Source organism: Merops nubicus, unplaced genomic scaffold (assembly GCF_000691845.1).
Source record: "Merops nubicus isolate BGI_N331 unplaced genomic scaffold, ASM69184v1 scaffold20325, whole genome shotgun sequence".
Taxonomy (NCBI): Eukaryota; Metazoa; Chordata; class Aves; order Coraciiformes; family Meropidae; genus Merops; species Merops nubicus.
Window position 1 is genome coordinate 1 of NW_008611832.1, and position 18,133 is coordinate 18,133.

The following is an 18,133-nucleotide window of genomic DNA, read 5'->3' on the forward strand; positions in this document are numbered from 1 at the left end:
AACCCCTATGATTCTATGATTCTAAAAGGGCTTGGAGAAATTATTATGTAGTGTTTGGCTCTTGCCTTAATAACCGTTTTGATGCTTGGTCTTTTATTTGTAAGTGAGGGGCATTTCTAAAGATGCCAATCAACACGTGTACTTGTACCCATGTGTAAAATGCAGCACGCCTCACTGAGAACACTGACGCCTTAAAATTTCTTGGAAAAGGAGTTACACTGAGACCACTGAGGCTGGAGCCAGGGAACAGGGGGATAATTTCCATTGTTGCTGTGGAGGACCAGTTTGGATTTGGGCTTCTGGTTATGCCTGAAACAAATTCTGATGCTCTTGGGAGTCTAGAATTTTATGTAAACATCATCATCTGTATTACGTTTGACTGTGTATCAGGATGACTGAGACTTCTGGTTAGTTTTGTTGTAAGGTACGTTTTTAAAAAGTACAGATGGATGAGTAGTACTTCTGTGAATGAGGTAGATAAGAATGTTTCAACTCTGCTGGATTCCTGGGAGCTCTTTGGTGTGGAGCTGGAATCCAGAGAGAGATGGTGTTTTTTAAAACAAACAACAAAAAAAAAAACCCACAAACATTCCACTCCCCAACACACAAAAAAAACCTTGAAAACCCAGGGTTGATTGGTGTTGGGAACTGCATGAATTAGGACTAGGCAAGGCACTTGCTCCTTTTTCATAAGTGGGATGCAGACGTTCTTTGTCACACCTCAGATATGCCATAACTGCATTTCAGAAGCATTAACATTATTTAAGGGTATCTTTGTAACAGAACTGCCCTGGGGACTTGAGACTAGGTATATTTAAGGTACACCTATATTAGTTTGTGAGCTTTTTTTATTTTTCTTTGTGTGGTTTATTCTGTTTTCTTAAAATCAGGAGGGTGCCTTTGAGGTTAATTTCTCAACTTCTTCCACCTACCATGCTTTGGGTCAGATGAGAGTACCTTGTAGAGCACAAACTTTGATTCCTTTTGGTTGAAACTAGACTGAATTAAGTGTTCTGAGAAGCAACCAAATATGTTTGACGTGTTAATGGATATTAAGCCAATAAGACTAGAACTAGACCAGAGCAATCATTCTGACATGCATATGTTGCATGGACATCGGGTTCTCAGCAAAAAACTGTTTTGCTGTACAGCTCTGCTTCTATTGTACTGCAGTATTTGCTGATGCAGACACAGCCAGAGGGGAGGAGGGTGTTCTGCCCACAGCAAAGTAGCTTCCTCCTGCTCCTGTGCTCATGCTACAGCTCTCTGTGAAACCAGTGTGCATAGAGACACTGAAGGCTTGAGCACCATGGTCAGCAGGTGAGGTCTAGGTTCGAAAACAAGCTACAGAACCTTTTGTTGTCAGAAAGTGTTGACAATGTTTCCCCTATCATCACCATCCACCATCTTGATTACTTCATGTAACTGGAGATCTAAGTAGGACAGGTGATATCATTCAGGATGTAAGCATAAGCTCAAAATTCAAGCTGCTGTTGCCCCTTGGACATTGAAAAATACAATAATCAGTATCACATTGAATGTATGAATGCCAAGTTAACTCTTTCAATATTCTGGATATCAAAAGTGTGTTCCCATTGTGGGTGGATATATACCTGGCTGCAATAGCCAGGAGAACTTTTGTGGATGTCAGAAGAGCTGTGCTGTGCTTGGTGCATATAAAGGAGCATGATTTTATTTTTTTTTTTTTTTTGTGGGTGTGTGCTGATTCTGAAGATGGTAGCTTTGATTTGGACTATTGATTCTAAGAGCAAAGGGTTCAGATGTTTTAGGTCCTTTTTGCCACTGTCAGTGAAGTGATAAGATGTGCAGAAATTAGATTCAGATTTCTTAGGACAGCGCATGAGGTGCGTTTAAGCTTTGGGATATATGCAGCTTTCTTCCCAAGAAAACTTAGGTTTTTTTCGCAGTTGTTTCTTCAACTTTGCATTCTCTTCTTTTGCCAGCAGTGCTGGAGATCACTGCTTCTGACACCAACTGCTGCATCTTAGGAAGGAGTGTCTGTCTCCCTGGGTAACTAACATCATTCAAAGCAGTATCTGTATGTTTGAGGTGAAGTCTTTCTCCATTGCGTCCTCTGATGGACCAGTAGCGTGATACAGTTGCACATCACTACTGCCTCTTTAGGGGAGGTGTGCAGTGCTGCCAAAATGCAAGCAAGTGCGAATGATATGCTTGGCTACGTTGAGGTGGTTGTTCTAGTAGAAACTTTAGCAGAGTCAGAGAGATTAAGCCCTGGAAATACTGGAACTTTCATTACTGACAACAGTAATAAAAGCTGACTTAGTGACATTGGTGATTGACAGGCATGAGTTCTCTTGAAGCTCTGGTAGTTTTTTTGCTTGGCAGCTTCTGCCTGTGGCCCCTGGTTGGAGCTTGTGCTGGTCAGAATTGATGATATGAAGAAATAAGTAACTGGTCTTTAAGGGACTTCTCATCTACCAAGAAAATGTGCTCTTTTCTTATGGTCACAGAATCACAGAATGGAAGGGGTTGGAAGGGACCTCTGGAGATCATCTAGTCCAACCCCCCTGCTAAAGCATGTTCACCTAGAGCAGGTTGCCCAGGATTGTGTACAAATACCTATTGAAGATTTTCAGAAGGAGACTCCACAGTCTCTCTGGGCAGCCTGTTCCAGTGCTGTGTCACTGTCATGGTAAAGTGTTTGTTTCTTTTTTTTTTCCTTATGTTTAGATGGAACTTCCAGTTAGTGCCCGTTGCCCCTTCTTTCTCTAGGCACTGCTGAAAAGAGTCTGGCCTTAAATTTTGTTTGTAGCAGGTCCTTGCAGGAAGTTGTTTCAGGGCCTAACATGAAAGATGACAAATTCCCCAATTTTAATTGTTTCAAGGACCTGTCCAGATCTTCCTCTGCACTCTTGGATACTTAAGGGTGTTGTTACTGTCTGGGCGGTGCTCTCTCACTGAGGTCAAAATGAGACCTGCTGTGGCCACCATGTGTGTTTCCTGCCTTGCGAGTTATTGGAAGACAAAAAGTTGACAGATTTTCAGCCTCTGGTAGTGCCTCAGAATTCCTTTTGACTCATTCAGACGTTAATTAACCTGTGATAGTAGTGATTGCACAGAAGTCCAAGCTTGGCCTAGAGATAGGAAATGCCAAACTACTACTTGTGCTGAGCAGAGGACCGTGTTCACTAGCCTCTTTGCTTTTTCCTCTTGACTGGTTACTGGGACTTCTGTACTCACTGAGTATGAATTTATGGATGTTTTAGCCTCATTTACTACTTTTGTTCCTAAGTAACTCCAGAGAGAGCTTGCCTGACTTGCTTGAATTTCCTGTTGTTTCTGTAAATACTGTGGATGCCACATTCACATCATCTTCTTTCAAAACTCAACTCAGGGTCTAGTTTAGTTTGCTGCACTTCAGTGGCTTAAAGAAACCCAGCGTGTTCACCTTTCATCCTGTGTAGCTGGGATGGCATGAGACATCTGCTGTCACAGGCAGGTCTGGGTGCTTCTCCATGAGTTCTCCACCAGTGCTGAAGCTGCATCAGTAGCCCTCTAAGTAACTTAATCACTCTTAACGTCTTTCAAGTAGCCACCTGGAGCTTTAGCCACAGGTCTGACCTGGCTATCTGTGTTAGTCCAGCAGCTGTCTGCAGGAGGGGTGGTGGGACCCATCTCCTGGCAGAGGGTGACGTGTGGGGATTAGTGTGGTACTGCATGAATGTGTGACTGAGGTGTGGGCTTTTGTTCCAGCTGGTAGTGCAGTTACAGGCGTATAGCCCGTGTGAAGACTTGCTTTGTCTTTTCCTCACCTCTGGAGTCTTCTGATATGTGCTTGATGCTTTAGACTTGTGATTTGGGTTGTATTTAGGAATGGTGTGTGAAGGCAAAGCAAAGCCTGTGTTCTAAGAGGGGAAATGAGTGGTAGGGCGCACAAATACTTGCATATCTTTTCTGGGTGGACCATGTGTCTCTTCCAAACGTTAGAAATCCATGCTTTCCAGTTTCAGGCACTTCAGTAGTATTTCATATGTCTTTTAAGTGTGTGTATGTACATATGAGGCTGTTCTGTTGCATCTATTTTACAACTGCTGCTATTTTTAAACTGACTTTGTTACGTTATTACTGCTCAGCAGAATTTTAGTTTAAATCAGAGCATAGCTTTTTATCTATCTATCCCTATGGCAGATCAGCTGGGTTTTTTTTCATTCCTTTTAAGAATTGTTTTTTTTTTTTTAAAAAAAAGTGTTTTCTTGCAGTGGGAGATGGAAGAATGGGATATGCAGAAGAAGCTCCCTATGATGCGATTCATGTAGGAGCTGCAGCACCAGTTGTGCCCCAAGCAGTAAGCCTTTATGTTTTATGTGTGTGGTTCAGTAATCTCTTAGTGGTAAAGAATGTTTTTATGTACCTATATATGTAAAATACTTGGTAGACTTGCACTGCTGGGAGTATCAATGGGCAGTGTGATATTACTGTATGGTGAGATTTTTTTGTTTGCTTCTGTTATAACTGGGCTTCCTGTTGGTTTGCAAAAGCTGTCTGTTCTCATAACTCTGCTCTCTCCTCTAAATAAACAGATTTTTAAATTACTTGTGCACAATCCTCTATTACAACAGTGAACTGGAGCATTTTATTTAATAAGCTAAATTGGTTTTATCGAACAATGAATTGCAAAATTTAAGTATTTGTTTCCCAGGTTCCAAGGTGTTGAACTTGTTGGAAAAGTAACATGTTCAGCTGGGAACACAGACAGTGCCACATGGTTGTAGCTTTCGGAGTGGACATAGGGCAGCTCTTACTAGAGAAGCTGAAGAGTTAACTAGGGACTTTAGTACTAGTGTGCATACATGAAGTCCATTCTTGCAGATAAGACTTTTCTTTTTTTCCCTCTTCTTTTCATCAGGTAAATGGGAATATATAACACGATATTGATATGCTTGATGCCATTTCATTTTTTTAAATATGAATGTTGATGAGGGTTAGTAAAGGACAAGGCTTGAGATGCTATAGGCAGGTTGGATGTTTCCAGACATTGGCCGTTATTTGTAGTTTGTTTTGGTGTTTGTGTTTTTTTGTCGTCGTGGGTTTTTGTTTGTTTGTTTTGGGTTTTATTTTTATTTTGGAGTGGCTGGAGAGGGGGGGAATGTTCCCAGCAAAGTGTTTACAGATGACAAATAAAATGGTAATTTGAAGATTATTAGTGGATATTTGCGGTTCTTAATTGTAAGTTCTGTTAATAACAGGGATTACGTGTTTTTTTTTTCCCCACAGTGTCTGGGAAGTAGAGCATTTTCCTTAAGACTACTGTGATCAGTCTTGTTCGTTTAATTATGAAAACAAAAAAAAAATTCAAGCATTTTTCTCACAAGCTGTTATTTGTCATGTTACTCATGGTCATACAATTTAAACTAGTTTTGTAAAATGCTGTTCCATTCACAGAATGAAAGAGGAGCTGTTGGGCAGTAAGTGTATTGTAGGCAACTGAACGTTATTCCAAGAAGATAAATGGAAAAAAACCCACAAATCTCAAATTTTATTCTGAGGGCTTAAAGGGAGATCAATTACCAGAAAAATATTTGGTAATAGTCCTGTACAGATGCACTTTAAGTATCAAAGGTGGCAATTTAAAAAGATTGAATGTACTGTAAAAATGATTTGTGATATTCATATTTCTCTGCTCTTACATAGAAACTAAAATTGCAACCAACCCAGTTATTCCAAGTACTACTTTACCTGCTTTTGGAATTAGATGAATCGATTGTGAATGTTTCTGTAATACCAGTTGTTGTACCATGTTGTTGTGATACTCTGATCTTCAGTGCTTTTCAAATTTTTCCTAATTGAAGTAGTTATCTGCTGCATAATAGTAGATAGTAATGTAACAAACTTTGGATCCAGCTTCCCTGATGAGGCTGGTTACATTCTAATTTCTGTGTTGTGTTCTAGCTTATAGACCAGTTAAAACCTGGCGGAAGATTGATATTACCAGTTGGTCCTGCAGGGGGAAACCAGATGCTCGAGCAGTATGACAAACTAGAAGATGGCAGTGTCAAAATGAAGCCTCTGATGGGAGTGATATATGTGCCTTTAACAGATAAAGAGAAGCAGTGGTCCAGGTGGAAGTGATTTTCTGTTCCACTTACTTCTTCCACACACACGCAAGGTGAAAGGGTGTGAATTTTAAGCAGATAGACTGCAAGGCCTGCCTTTGCTGCTGTCATTGCTTTCTGTTCCTCCATTCCATGAAAAGCGACTCAGTCTGCATTACTGCATCACCAAAAGGAGGTTATGCTAAGTTTGAGTTAATTTTAAGGCAGAATAAAAATATTGCATGGGTTGCACTTTGTCTTTTTCAGACATGTTTACCTTAGTCTTTAGTGTGTTGAAGTTTATTATTTATTGTTTTAAACACAGTATTTTTTAAATTTAAACGTCCCTTCTAATAAACTTTTTATAATTAGCTTGCCAAGTAATTAAAGTGTAAAAATACTACTTAAGAATAAATATTGTTTTATCCTGGAAGACAGTGGGAATTAGGTGTTCTCTTTTTATTTTTCTAAGATGTCACAAATGAAGAGGAATGTTTGTAAAATCCATTGTGGGAAATACAGATAACCTTATAAGCGCTTTTCCCTCAGCCCCCAAGTAGTGGGAAGTGTAGAAAGTAATCCCTTCTTCCTAAAGTAAAAATGCAGTTGAGTAGCATTCAGAAGATCACCTCAGATGCGTTATTAAAAGTCTGTCATCTGTCTGTGATTGGGACATACTTGTGTTCACCATCACAGCCAGCTAGAGGCCTTGCTAGAGGTGCTAGACCTTCCACTGTGCGGCAGGGCCGGTACCGTGGGCATAGCACTGCTGTCAGCTGAAGCCCTGCCAGCCGCTGGCGTGCGAGCGGACAGAGCAGCAGTCCTGCTTTGCTTCCTGCCAGAAAATGTTTCTGAGTGGGCATTAATGAAGTGCTTCGATGGGTACTGAATTCTGAAAATAACTCTTGAGCTTTGTAACTCCTAAATTTAGATTTTAGCATTTGTTTTTTTTTTTTTCCCCCCTCGATAGTCTAAAGTATGGCTTGTGATTTGGATACATGAATACATAAGCGTTTAAGACATCAAAGTTTCCGTTAAAGGTACAAATAAAGCAGTTTGCATTACTGCTACTTACTGAGTCCTCATTTCAGTGTTCCTCAGATTACCGTATAGCCACCATGTACCAATTACTCTCAGCACAACTTTAATGTTACTGCTTAGTTCAGAGCTTATGAAGAGTTCTTCCTATCTGGATGTTTTGTATGTGTTACACAAATTAATGATTTGTGCTCAAATTATTGCCAGTATTCCCTCAGCCTGGTACTCAGATTTCCTGCCTCTTGTAAGGCTTTGGAAGCCTTGCTTTGTGGTCATTTTCCTTCTCTGGCAAATGCAATGGACTCCATTCAAGTTTGGAGTCCATGCTCTGCTTCCTTTAGAAAAGAGAAGTATTCTTCTTAAGCCTTTTTTTCCAAGAGGTTTTTTAGGTTTTTCTGCATTTCCATGTGATCCAATTATAGTAGAAGTTGTGATATTTGGTTTGGTGGGTTTTGTTTGTTTTTTATAGTAGCAATGTGTCTTCAGTAAACACTGTTTATAAGAAGGGTTTCTGGAATGTCAGTGGTTACCTTTTGCTGCTGGTGAAGGTGGTGTGATGTATTAAGGAGCAGAATTCTAAGGCCTTTGCATCTCTTCTGTGCAGTGTTGGGCTCAGTTTTCTCTGCTAGCTCAAGAAGGAGTAATAGATTGCCTTTGGCTCTTCTTCAGTAACGACTGTTGTAGGGTTCTTTCCCCCAGGTTTTCTTACCAGTTTCTGGTTGTGTTTTTTTTTTTTTTTTTCCCCTCTGTAATACTTACTGATTTTATTTATTTTTAATTTAAGTGCTAATATACATTGGTGTTCTCAGAAGAGGTATGTGCTTAGCCTGAAGGGTTACCTTGATTGCATTAGATACCTCAGTGGCATAGAGGCTCTTCCTTGCTACATACATTTTAATTTGCTTCAGACCTGGAAAACCCTGTTATAGGAAATCTCAGCAGTCTACTTCCTGTATTGTTTGCTTTTTCTTTAATTATCCTTTTTGTGATCTGAAGAAAATTCCCATTGCCTTCTCAAGGATAACTGCCAGTGCATTGCTGACCCTCCAGGAGGCTACATCTGTCGTTTGTTTGTTTGTTTGTTTGTTTTTCCATATAGGTGAGTCTGAATTGTATGGTCTGCCAGCCTGCTGCTAAGCAAACACCTAGTTAGAAGTCAGTATTTGTAACCTATGCTAGCATCAAAGATGAGAGAGGGTGTCTTTCTGCACTTTCTTTATTTTGATTTATCTTTCCTAAATTGTTGAAGACCTGTGAGCAGAGATCAGTTAGAGACTCCTTTGAAAGAGCATGTTTTAAGTCTTTCTGTAATAGAGTTATAGTGTATGAGAAACTCTAGTTGTTATAAATCTAAAATTCATTGAACAATCATCTTTTTATAGAGTAGCTCAAGAACCCTGTGTGTTTAGCTCATCATTCTCCTAGTTTACATTGTTAATGCAGTTTCATTCCTAATGCAGGCAACTGTTTCCTCAAGTTAAGAATTGGTGTTCCTTCACAAAATACAATTATTGATCAGCTAGCGGCATTTTCCTAGGCTAGCAGACCTTCCCCTTGGCAAGAAAGAAGCCACTTGAATTTTTGCTTAGCCACTCACATGTTGGAGGAGTTAGAACAGTTCCTTGCTAGGGCTGCAAGGTGTTCTATGCAAAGCAGCACAACAAGGACTTGATCTAGGTTACATTTAAAATTTATGTGTTCTGCAAAACTGCATGTGAGGTAACTGATGTAATAGGTTGCAGAGAAAATTCCTTTTCTGTGTCATTTCAACTTACTCTCTCAATTTGATGATTGATCATAGAAAATAATAAATACTTTGTAGCATTTTAAATCTAGAAAGGTACTGTTATAAGTCCAAATATTGTGCCTAGTTGCCTTTAAAATTACAGAGGGAGAAATAATTGGTTGCTGAAACGCTAACTAGATACTGAAATTCAGTGTAGCCTTATATGAAGTAGAGGCATCATTGTCAGTAATGACAGCATTTTTTTAATTGATGAATGATGTATCAAAAAGGGAAAGTCAAATGCTGCTTAATGATAAGAAAATTGATGTGGATCAAAAAGGGTAAGCTACAGATTTCAGATAAATTCATAAATGCTTGTTCAAATATTTAATTTGAATGCCTTCCACTAAAGAGGTGGAGACAGATCACAAAATTTCATGGCTTACCTGTATCCCAGACTTCTCTTATTTCTTAAGAAACAAGATTTGTGATTCCTCCCCAGATAATCTCTGATGTTGACCTGAAATACTACCTATTAGGGCTTTTTTTGAGATTGTTTCTTAGTTTGTTGCTGGATAATGCCAATAAGAAGTGTCAAATAGTCCTGTATATGTTTTCCCTACTAGTAAGCCAAAATTTTTCAAACTTTCTTAGATTTATTTTTAGAGTACTAGTTTGGAGCTAATGACTCCTGAAATTTGCTTTGACCTGAGCTTATAAAATTGCTTTGATGCCTCAGTTTGACAATATTAGACGAGTGATTCTCTTGCTAGAATTCCAAGGGCCTGAGAAGGACTATTGTGATCACATAAAACCTAAATACATATATTGCTCACCAAGCAGGGGCTAGTGAGCGCATTGGAAGGAGTGCCTACATGAAGGTGGAGGGGAATTCTGTGAGTTGTGTAGAAATCACAGCAAACAGTCATGGCCAGAAAAAGGGAGAAAATACAAATGAATTAGTACATCTTTCCTATGGCTCTAGAGGACAGCAGGATATTTTTAACCAGGAAACAGCAGTTGTTTTCTGCTTCTCCTTTTAAGCTTTGTAGCAGGCTCGATCCTTCACTGCTTGGAGAACAGGCAAGTGTCCTGGTTTTAGCAGTAGCTGAAACCTGGTAGATTCCATCCCTGGGCAGCTTGTGACGTGTGCAACTGAGGTTCAGTTCCACTGACACTTCTTTGCAGTATGTAGTGAAGTCTGCAAGCGGTTTGCACTAGGTGGACAGCTGAGAAGTGTTACCTACTGATGATCTAAGACTTTTCTAACTTATAATATGTGCAACCTAACAGTGCACATATAAGCTCAACTTCTCACAACAATAGAAACTAAATGCTGCATAATTTTAACACATTCATCACAGATTGCTTTGGGCTGGCATGCTGCTGTTAGATTAATGAGTAGTGAACAGCAAGTGAAAAACCTCTTGAAGGACTGATCCCCTTAAAGCAGTGAATGTTCTAGTAAACAGAATGTGATAGTGGCAGGTAGGATATGCATGATAACTTACAGGAATGTTATCGTGTAGTTAGGAATAGCTTAAAGCGATATAAAATGCCAGCAGGTCAAACACTGGTGAGCTATTGTCACTTATGTGAAGTCTAAGTACAAATACCATTTTGTGAAATTAAAACAAACAAACAAACAAACAAACAAAAAAAAAAAAAAAAAAAACAAAAAAAAAAAAAAAACCAAAAAACAAAACACACACAAACAAACAAAAACCAAAAAAACCAACCAACCAACCAAAACCCACAACCCCACTTCCAAGTATGTTAAGTATGTTAGCAACATTTTGCAAAAACCTTGCTGATGTCTGTGGCTGGGTAAAATGATCATATTTAATAGTTCCAGAGTAAATATGGAATTTTCTTAAAGTTACAATTTCTTCAGGCTCTAGCTTGGGTTTAAAGGATTATTTGTCACGGTAAAAGACCAGGCTTTCACAAAGCTATGAGAGTATATGGGAGGAATAGGGATGAAAATCACATCAGCGATTGGGCGTATGAGACTAAACCTGCCATGGCAGTAGTCATTACTTAGATATGCTTTTTGAAATTGTAAATATTAATTGATGATGCAGTTCCTGGAGGCATTAAGGATGAATGAAATACTGTCCTAAATTCACTGGCACTGCATTTTAAACTGAGTATCAAATGTTAATTTATTTTTATCTGTTTAAAGTAAGCAAATACCTGTTCTGTGAAATAGGCAAGTATGGAGAACTTCCAAACCTTTGGCTATAAATGGATTTTTCTTTATGGCTGCCAAGATGTGTTCTTCCCCCTTCTGCTTTTTGCTGCGTTACGTAATTCCTGCAACACTGAAGCTGTATGATTAGTACTTCACTATTAGAAGACATTGCAAAGTGCAAAGAATGCAAATATTTATCACTAACAAATCATAAGGTTTGCATCCCAGCTGCATTAGGTAGAGAATTAGTCATTTAAGTGCTAGTTGCAACAGCCTTTTCAGCGGCTTTTAAAATGTTTCGCATGCTGTCATTCCACGCTATATGACTCCTGAAGGCTAATGCCTTTGTAACTTTAAAGCTTTGGCTTGGTGCATGTAGCACTATATTTTTGTGGGTTAGTTTGCATGGTAGCTGAAATACTGTTGCGTATTGAGCCAGCAATCACATCAGTGAAGTTTTTTTTTCTTAATTCAGACAGTGTTTGCTGTGGCTAATGAGGATGATGCACCTACCAAAAGAAAAATTGAGCTTATGGATCGCTTGTGCCTTGAGGGAAAAAACCTTCTGTTTCAATTTTCCAACTTTCGTAACAGCTTAGCGCACAGCTTTCAGATTTGATGGACATTTAGTGCTAAAGTTAATGCTTTAGAAATACTGAAAGAAGTCATAATATGTGATAATTTCACTGTTGGAATATGGGTTCTATGGGTTTCCTGTTTCAGTGTGTTTTAAATGTCCTGCAGGAACAAAACCCTGCATTTTCTGGATTCCTAGTAGTGATTTATAGAGACTACCTGATGCCTCCTTTCTCCTACCTGAATCTCCTTTTCACACACCCTCACGCACGGCCACCCTTTCCATACCCTAGTCCTGGTTTAGCACCACTCCTTCAGGAGCTAATCGTGCTCCTCTGCGAAATAAATAAAATAGATGGTACAAACAGCACAACGCTGATGTGAGATTGTGTTCCCAGCTTTCTTGAGAGGCTGCAGCTGAAGCTAAACTTGCCTTTTTGGCAGCTACAGAGAATGTTTTTTGTCAATACTCTGTCTAGTAAGTTGGCTCAGTTTCTTGCCAGCATGTAGCCAACAGAGTTTGGATGACAGGTAGCTGAGTAACTAGCTGTGCAGTGCAGGGGAGGTTCATTAAAGCAAATGTTCCATTTAATGTGAAATAGAGTGGACCCATATTTCACAACGCATCACGTAATAGTACGAGATGTTGTGGGATTGCTGTTGTCTTTCCTTTTTTTTTTTTTCCTGCTCTTTAAATGCTTGAAGAGATTTCTGAGGTTTTGCTGATGCGCATGAGCACTTAAATGTAATCTGATTCAGTATCAAAACTTTTCAGATACGATTTCCAAGCGGAAGAGAAACATAACGGCATGTGTTTTCTTTCTACAGGGATGAATTGTAAAAGCTACATCATCTTGACCCAAACATAGTGTTACAGTGGACTGCTCATCTCCAGTTCTAAAAGCTTTTTGAAAACCAACAGCATTGCAGCTTATTTTGGACTTCGTTTTACTGTTGTTATCAGCATGGAAAAGCGTGATGTTTGTTTTATTTTTTTAGATGCTCAAGGCAAATCTGATAAAGAAATGGTGGAAAGTTTTATGTGGGCACTGTTTTATTTAACATGCCTTTATTTTACTTTCATCTGTTCAAAGTGAATTTCTGCAAAACTGCAGATAAAGACCTATAGCTTGTGAACTCTAATTTTGATGGAAGTACTTGAACACTCACTTCTCTCGGCTCCTGTGTCCCTTGGTAAAACTGCTTCTGTGCACCTTACGACACTACGTAGGTAATACCAGGTTTTAATGTGTTCTGATGTCTGCTAGATGCGACTAAAAGGAGATGAACTTCCTTTTTAAGCTTTTGACACGGTGTCATAGACTAGCATGTAGTAGATACAATCAGCTGCTTTGTTACCTTAAGCCCAGGCATTTGTCTGTATTAAACTTCAAGACATCAGAGGTGGGTGGCTGCTCTTATCAAACATTGCTGTTCAAGTTGGACATAACAGATGTGGTTTTCCCTTTCCTTCAAAAATTAATTGGTGGAGTCTTGAAATTCTCTTTTGGTTTACAGCTCACTACTGATGCAATGCACATGGATTTAACCCCGTCAATATGACATGAGCCGTGTCCCAAGCACTGAACAGTTTGTCATGCTGCTTTGCCAAATAAAGCTAAAAGCAGAGGGGGGTTCTGTGCTTATGTGAAAGATGAGGATCAGTATGTAGTAGGCTACTGAGATATGGACTGCTAGTTCTTTATTTAAAAAAAAAAAAAAAAAAATCAAACCAAAGCAGTTTGGTTCTAAAAGAAAGTTGCTCTTGGCAAAGCCATTTGCTGCATTAATATTCTCATTTTTCTAACTGTGGGCACCCAGGAAAAGTTCTGGCTTTTTAGAAAGGGAATTCTTAATTGCTATACAAGGACAACACAACACATGCAGAAGAAATAACAAATCCTGGATTCTTAAGTACAGATAAGATGCAGTTGTTCAGTTTTTCTATAGAAAAGTACTTGGAAGGCTATAAACCTTTTTTTCTGCCCCAGGTTTTCTGTTTTGCTACTGTAAAATGTCAGCAGAAAACTGTGGAGCAGTACAGTGAGGTGGGTTGCTTTGGGCAAGGGGTAAGTGTGTCTTGAGTCATTTGCTCAGATTTGAGCAACCAGGAATTAAAGTGAACAGCATGTTATCATTTTCTTCTCTTGTGGTAAAAAGGATTATAGAATAAAATAACTTGCATAAAAACAGTAATGATCACTGCAAAAATCTTTCTGATTTTTTGTGGTGGAACAGCAATAATTTTGTGGTAGGATTAATCCCTAAAAGCATAAAGGTTAAAATTCATAGGCCTCTGAATATGAAAGAGAGACATTTCAAATAACCATCCTTTTGAAGGGTGGCACCATCCTATTGCTGTATAAAAGATAGGTGTCACTTAACTTATTTAGATGCTTGAAAGTTAATGTACCACCTCCTGATTTGACTGCAGCCTGGGAGCACATACACAAGATTAATCTTATAAAGGAATTAATAGAGCGTGTATTCTAGGAAATACAATTCAGAAAAACCCACTTGCGTCTGACAAATTTGTACTAACCCACACTCAACTGTGAATCTAGTTCTTGGTGTTGAAGTGAAATATCTTAAATGATGCATGCTAATGTTCAACCTTTTGGTCACTGTATCATTCAATTTGAGTTCAGCTTTATTTACATCTTCTCACTAATTTAATCAGTTAAATGAAAGATAGGAAGTCAACTGTATCCAAACTTTTGTCTCTGGACACAGTGTAATAAGCTAGCCTAACTTGGAAGAGGTGATAAAGCTGAGACCCGGTGACAATTTTTGGGGAAGAACCACTTCAGGAGGTGTAAGACTTCAGGGACCAAGGCTGTTGGGGCTAGTGCACCCATTCCGCTGAAGGGGTTGGTGATGTTCAAGGTACTTGGACAGAAAAGGAGTATCCAGGAGTAGCATTTAGGAACTGGAACACAAAAACCCCTCCATGATGGAGCAATGGCTCTGAAGTAAAAGCTTCTTGGAGAAGAGGACAAGTTGAAATGCAGAAGATTTTAAGAGCTTGAATAAATGCTGTGTGAACTGTCTGAATTGCTACTTTGCCAAATAAAACAAATTGAGAGGAAGCTTGTACCTAGGTGTCCGCTTGGTTTTGTGGAGTGTTTTGGCTTTTTTTTTTTTTTTCCTTTAGCCTTCACAGGACTTCACATGTCCAAAGAGAAAGCAAGCAGGTATCAAAATACTGGTTTACTAAGTAACTAACCGTTTCCAGTTAGTGCACTGCAGAAGGTGCAGCAGTTACCAGCCTGGTAACACTACATGGAATACAAGCGGAGTTTTACTTGTGGCTGTTTGGAACTTGCTGTAGTTCACGTCTGTGTGTTTTGGGAGGCAGGCTGTGCACGCCGCAGGAGTTCCAACTGCCGCCCGTGGTTGAATCCAGCTAGCTTGGTGTCTGTGGTCTGCCACGTGGAAGCATCACAGTTTATCTTTCTGTAAGAGGTGCAGTGATGTTCCACGGGATTGTTATAATCATCTCTAAGCCAGAAGGACCCCAGAGAACAGAGTGGCTGAACCAGGGATAGTTACTCGTCTGGTTGTCTCAAGGGATCAGGCAGCAGGGGACTTCTGGAGTCTGGGCAGAGAACCAAGAGCCCACACCTGTATCATGAAAACCCACAACAGTTGTGGGTGCTGTGCAGAGCAGTTCTGTGTGCTGTATGGATGCTTCCTGTTTAGGTAGCAGGAACTGCCTGTTTATTCACAGTTTTCATTCAAACCAGCCAGCAACTTGAGGCCATAGAGAACATCACATGGTTTTTAAATTATTCTTTTTGTTGGGAAACGGAGGGTGTGCACCAGCGTTGCTGACTGAGGCCACCTGGATGATTCCTGGAATGTTTTGTAGTCAGCGAAATGGGCAACAATGCCTGGAGCAGAGTGTGGAGCAGGGGGGCTCTGCATGGTAGGCTCTGGAGCGTCCAGCTGGCAGCAGTTCTCTCTGCATGTGCAGCGGTTCTGTGACAAGCTCCAGGGTTTTCCAGCATGGGGTGACTGTGGAATTAACCATCAGCACAAAGAGGTAAACTAAAATGCCCAGAGGAAAACTCAAATTCCTGCCAGGAGGCAGAGCGTTCCCCTCTGGTTAGGGAAATGGGTGATTCAGAGTATCTGCCCAGGCTAATGCTGCCATCAGAGCTCTGGAGAAGCATCTCCTCTGGCTAGAGAGGCTTCTTCAGGAAAGTCCTCTCTTGAGCATGGAATTAGCCTTCAGGGCCCAGTTCCTCGTGGTCCCTGTTTCCCATTTTGCTGCCCACTTTTGAATCCTTCCCTGTCCTGCACCCATTCAAGTTTCCTGCTCCCTCTATATCTATGTTGTTCAGTCAATTTGAATTTAGATATCTTGAATGAGTCTCTTTTGTGCACTAGGAGCTGGCACTTGTGAAGAACTACATTAAAATTTCTTGCTCTGTCCTCCTGAGAATGGGATTAAACATTTCTGTTGGCTGAACAGCTGAGGACATCCTTGTGAGCTATGACTCTTGATCCTTCACAGCACCGAACCTTTCTGCCTTGTCTGTTGCTTCTCAGCCTGCTCAAAATACACTTTTTGTGGATGTATGAGTAGTTTAGACCTGTCAGCCAGGGGCCTTACGAAGGCAAAAATTAAAATTCTGGCAGGTATCTTTAAAAACTTGTTTCTGAACTGGCTTTTTGTGCTGACTCAGTCCTTCCAGGCTTCTCCAGTGCAGCGGGCAGTGTTCAACAGGTGTCTCTGTTGTATTACTTGTGTATTTGGAGCCTTACATTCTCATTTCTGGACCTGTTTGAAGTAATTATTTGTTGAAAGATATGTGGCAAAGGTAGTTGGACCCTTTTTTTACCCGTGTACAGCATGTTTTCCTTTTCTTACTCAGGTCAAGCCAATCGTTTCATGGCCTCTTTTCGTACTGTTACGTGTTTATTGCCTCTGGTCTTTACGCCCATCAGCTCTGAGCCTTTTCCAGCTGTTCCCTCTGCTCTTACTCTTCTAGCTTTTGCCATTAGAAACTGAAAAATCCTGATTCCTGATGCTCATGAAAGCAGCAGTGTAGATCTCAGCGATGCATGCCGGTGAATCCTGTTGGGGCTTACTAGAAAGGCTGTCTTTGTTTTGGGGTGGCGTGTTTGTGTTGCTATTGGTTCGTGCTGCTGACTCGCTCTGTGGAGTCTGGGATTGAAACTCTTACGCTTTAGCTAGGATTTAAAAAGCAAATGGAGCATCACACTGACCTATTTCAGCCTTTTTGTTGTGCAAATGTTCCTTTGGAACTGCCCTTGCTATAATCCTGCAGTGCTACCGAAAGGCTACAGTGGAGATGTTCCATCTAGGGTCCTTTGCAAAAGTGGGCAGCAAGCAAATCACGTTACAGAAAAAAACTGACCTCTTATTATGGATAAAACTCGGGTAAGTATTGCCTGTTACTTTGAAATAATTTGTACCCTTAAGTGTAGGTGAGTTGGTCTGAAGGGCAAAACAACTGGAAATAAAAAAAGTGAAATAACATCGTGATCAACATTAAAATACACTGACAAAACAAATTGTGATGACCTCTGCAAATACCTGGGGGAGCGATTGCTGCAGGGTACCCTATCACACCAGTGGGTTCCCCGCTTATCTGTCCAAAACACACGGTTAGTAAAAGCAGGGGGACTGAGCACGCTCCCAGCTTTGTGGATAGAGACATGTCACGGTTTAGGACGGGAAAAGCAGATCTGACAGACCTCAAATAGTGGTGACTTTCACACAGAATAGCTGACGGTATAGGTAGTGTGTAAAACTCCCTACCTTCTGAAGTTTGCCTGGGAAGCCATGGAAGCAGTTAGCCAGGCAGCCGTGAAGATGAGCTGGAAGCAGTGGCTTCTCAGTGTTCCTTTGTGATGAGAGAGTGAGCCCCAGCCCTGTAGGGGTTACAGCAGTGGTGTCGGCAGGAGGCAAGGGCTGGGAGCAGCCTGGGGAGAAGAGGTCAGCAAGGGTGTCTTGCCACAGCTCTTCCTGCTAGTGCTCAGACGTGCTCTGGCTCAGTAGTTCAGGATCACTTGAACAGTGTGAAAGCTATTAAATGAAAATACGTTACCGAGGCCAGCGTGTATAAACTGCAGGAGCTGCCAGGCCAGTCTGTCACTTTGCTGACTTTGTCTTGCTCTTCATCTAGCTGGCAAGGCCCAGGCTTTCTGGTAAGGTGCAAACTTTCACTTCAGTCCAGCTGTGGAGCTTGCAGTTACCTGAGAAGTAACAGGCCTGAGGCTGGTGGTTGGCACAGCAGCCACTGTCACCATCTCATCTCCCAGGAAGAACAGTCCCTGGGGAGAGTGTGACACCTCTAACACAGGGGTAGGCAGACTCCCCTGCCGTGCTTGCTGCTGCTGCTCCCGCTCCAGCTCTGCGTGGAGGAGCTCACTCCTGGCTGTCCTGTGCGAACCCCTGAGGGCCGATCCCAGCCGCAGCAGCGCGGCAACAGGGGGCAGCAGCTGCTGGTGGGCGCAGCCGCTGGGCAGCCCAGCCACTCCCCCCACGGCGGC

The 18,133-nt window shown here is 40.9% G+C and overlaps 1 protein-coding gene across 1 annotated transcript; it reads left to right on the forward strand.

The window, feature by feature from the left end:
* The first annotated feature begins 4,241 nt into the window (after positions 1 to 4,241).
* Positions 4,242 to 13,374, forward strand: LOC103773977 (protein-L-isoaspartate(D-aspartate) O-methyltransferase-like). The gene is made up of 3 exons (XM_008941359.1): positions 4,242 to 4,327; positions 5,932 to 6,101; positions 12,437 to 13,374. The coding sequence occupies exons 1-3, from the start codon at positions 4,256 to 4,258 to the stop codon at positions 12,447 to 12,449; spliced, it is 255 nt and encodes an 84-aa protein (XP_008939607.1). The 5' UTR covers positions 4,242 to 4,255; the 3' UTR covers positions 12,450 to 13,374.
* Positions 13,375 to 18,133: the final 4,759 nt, after the last annotated feature.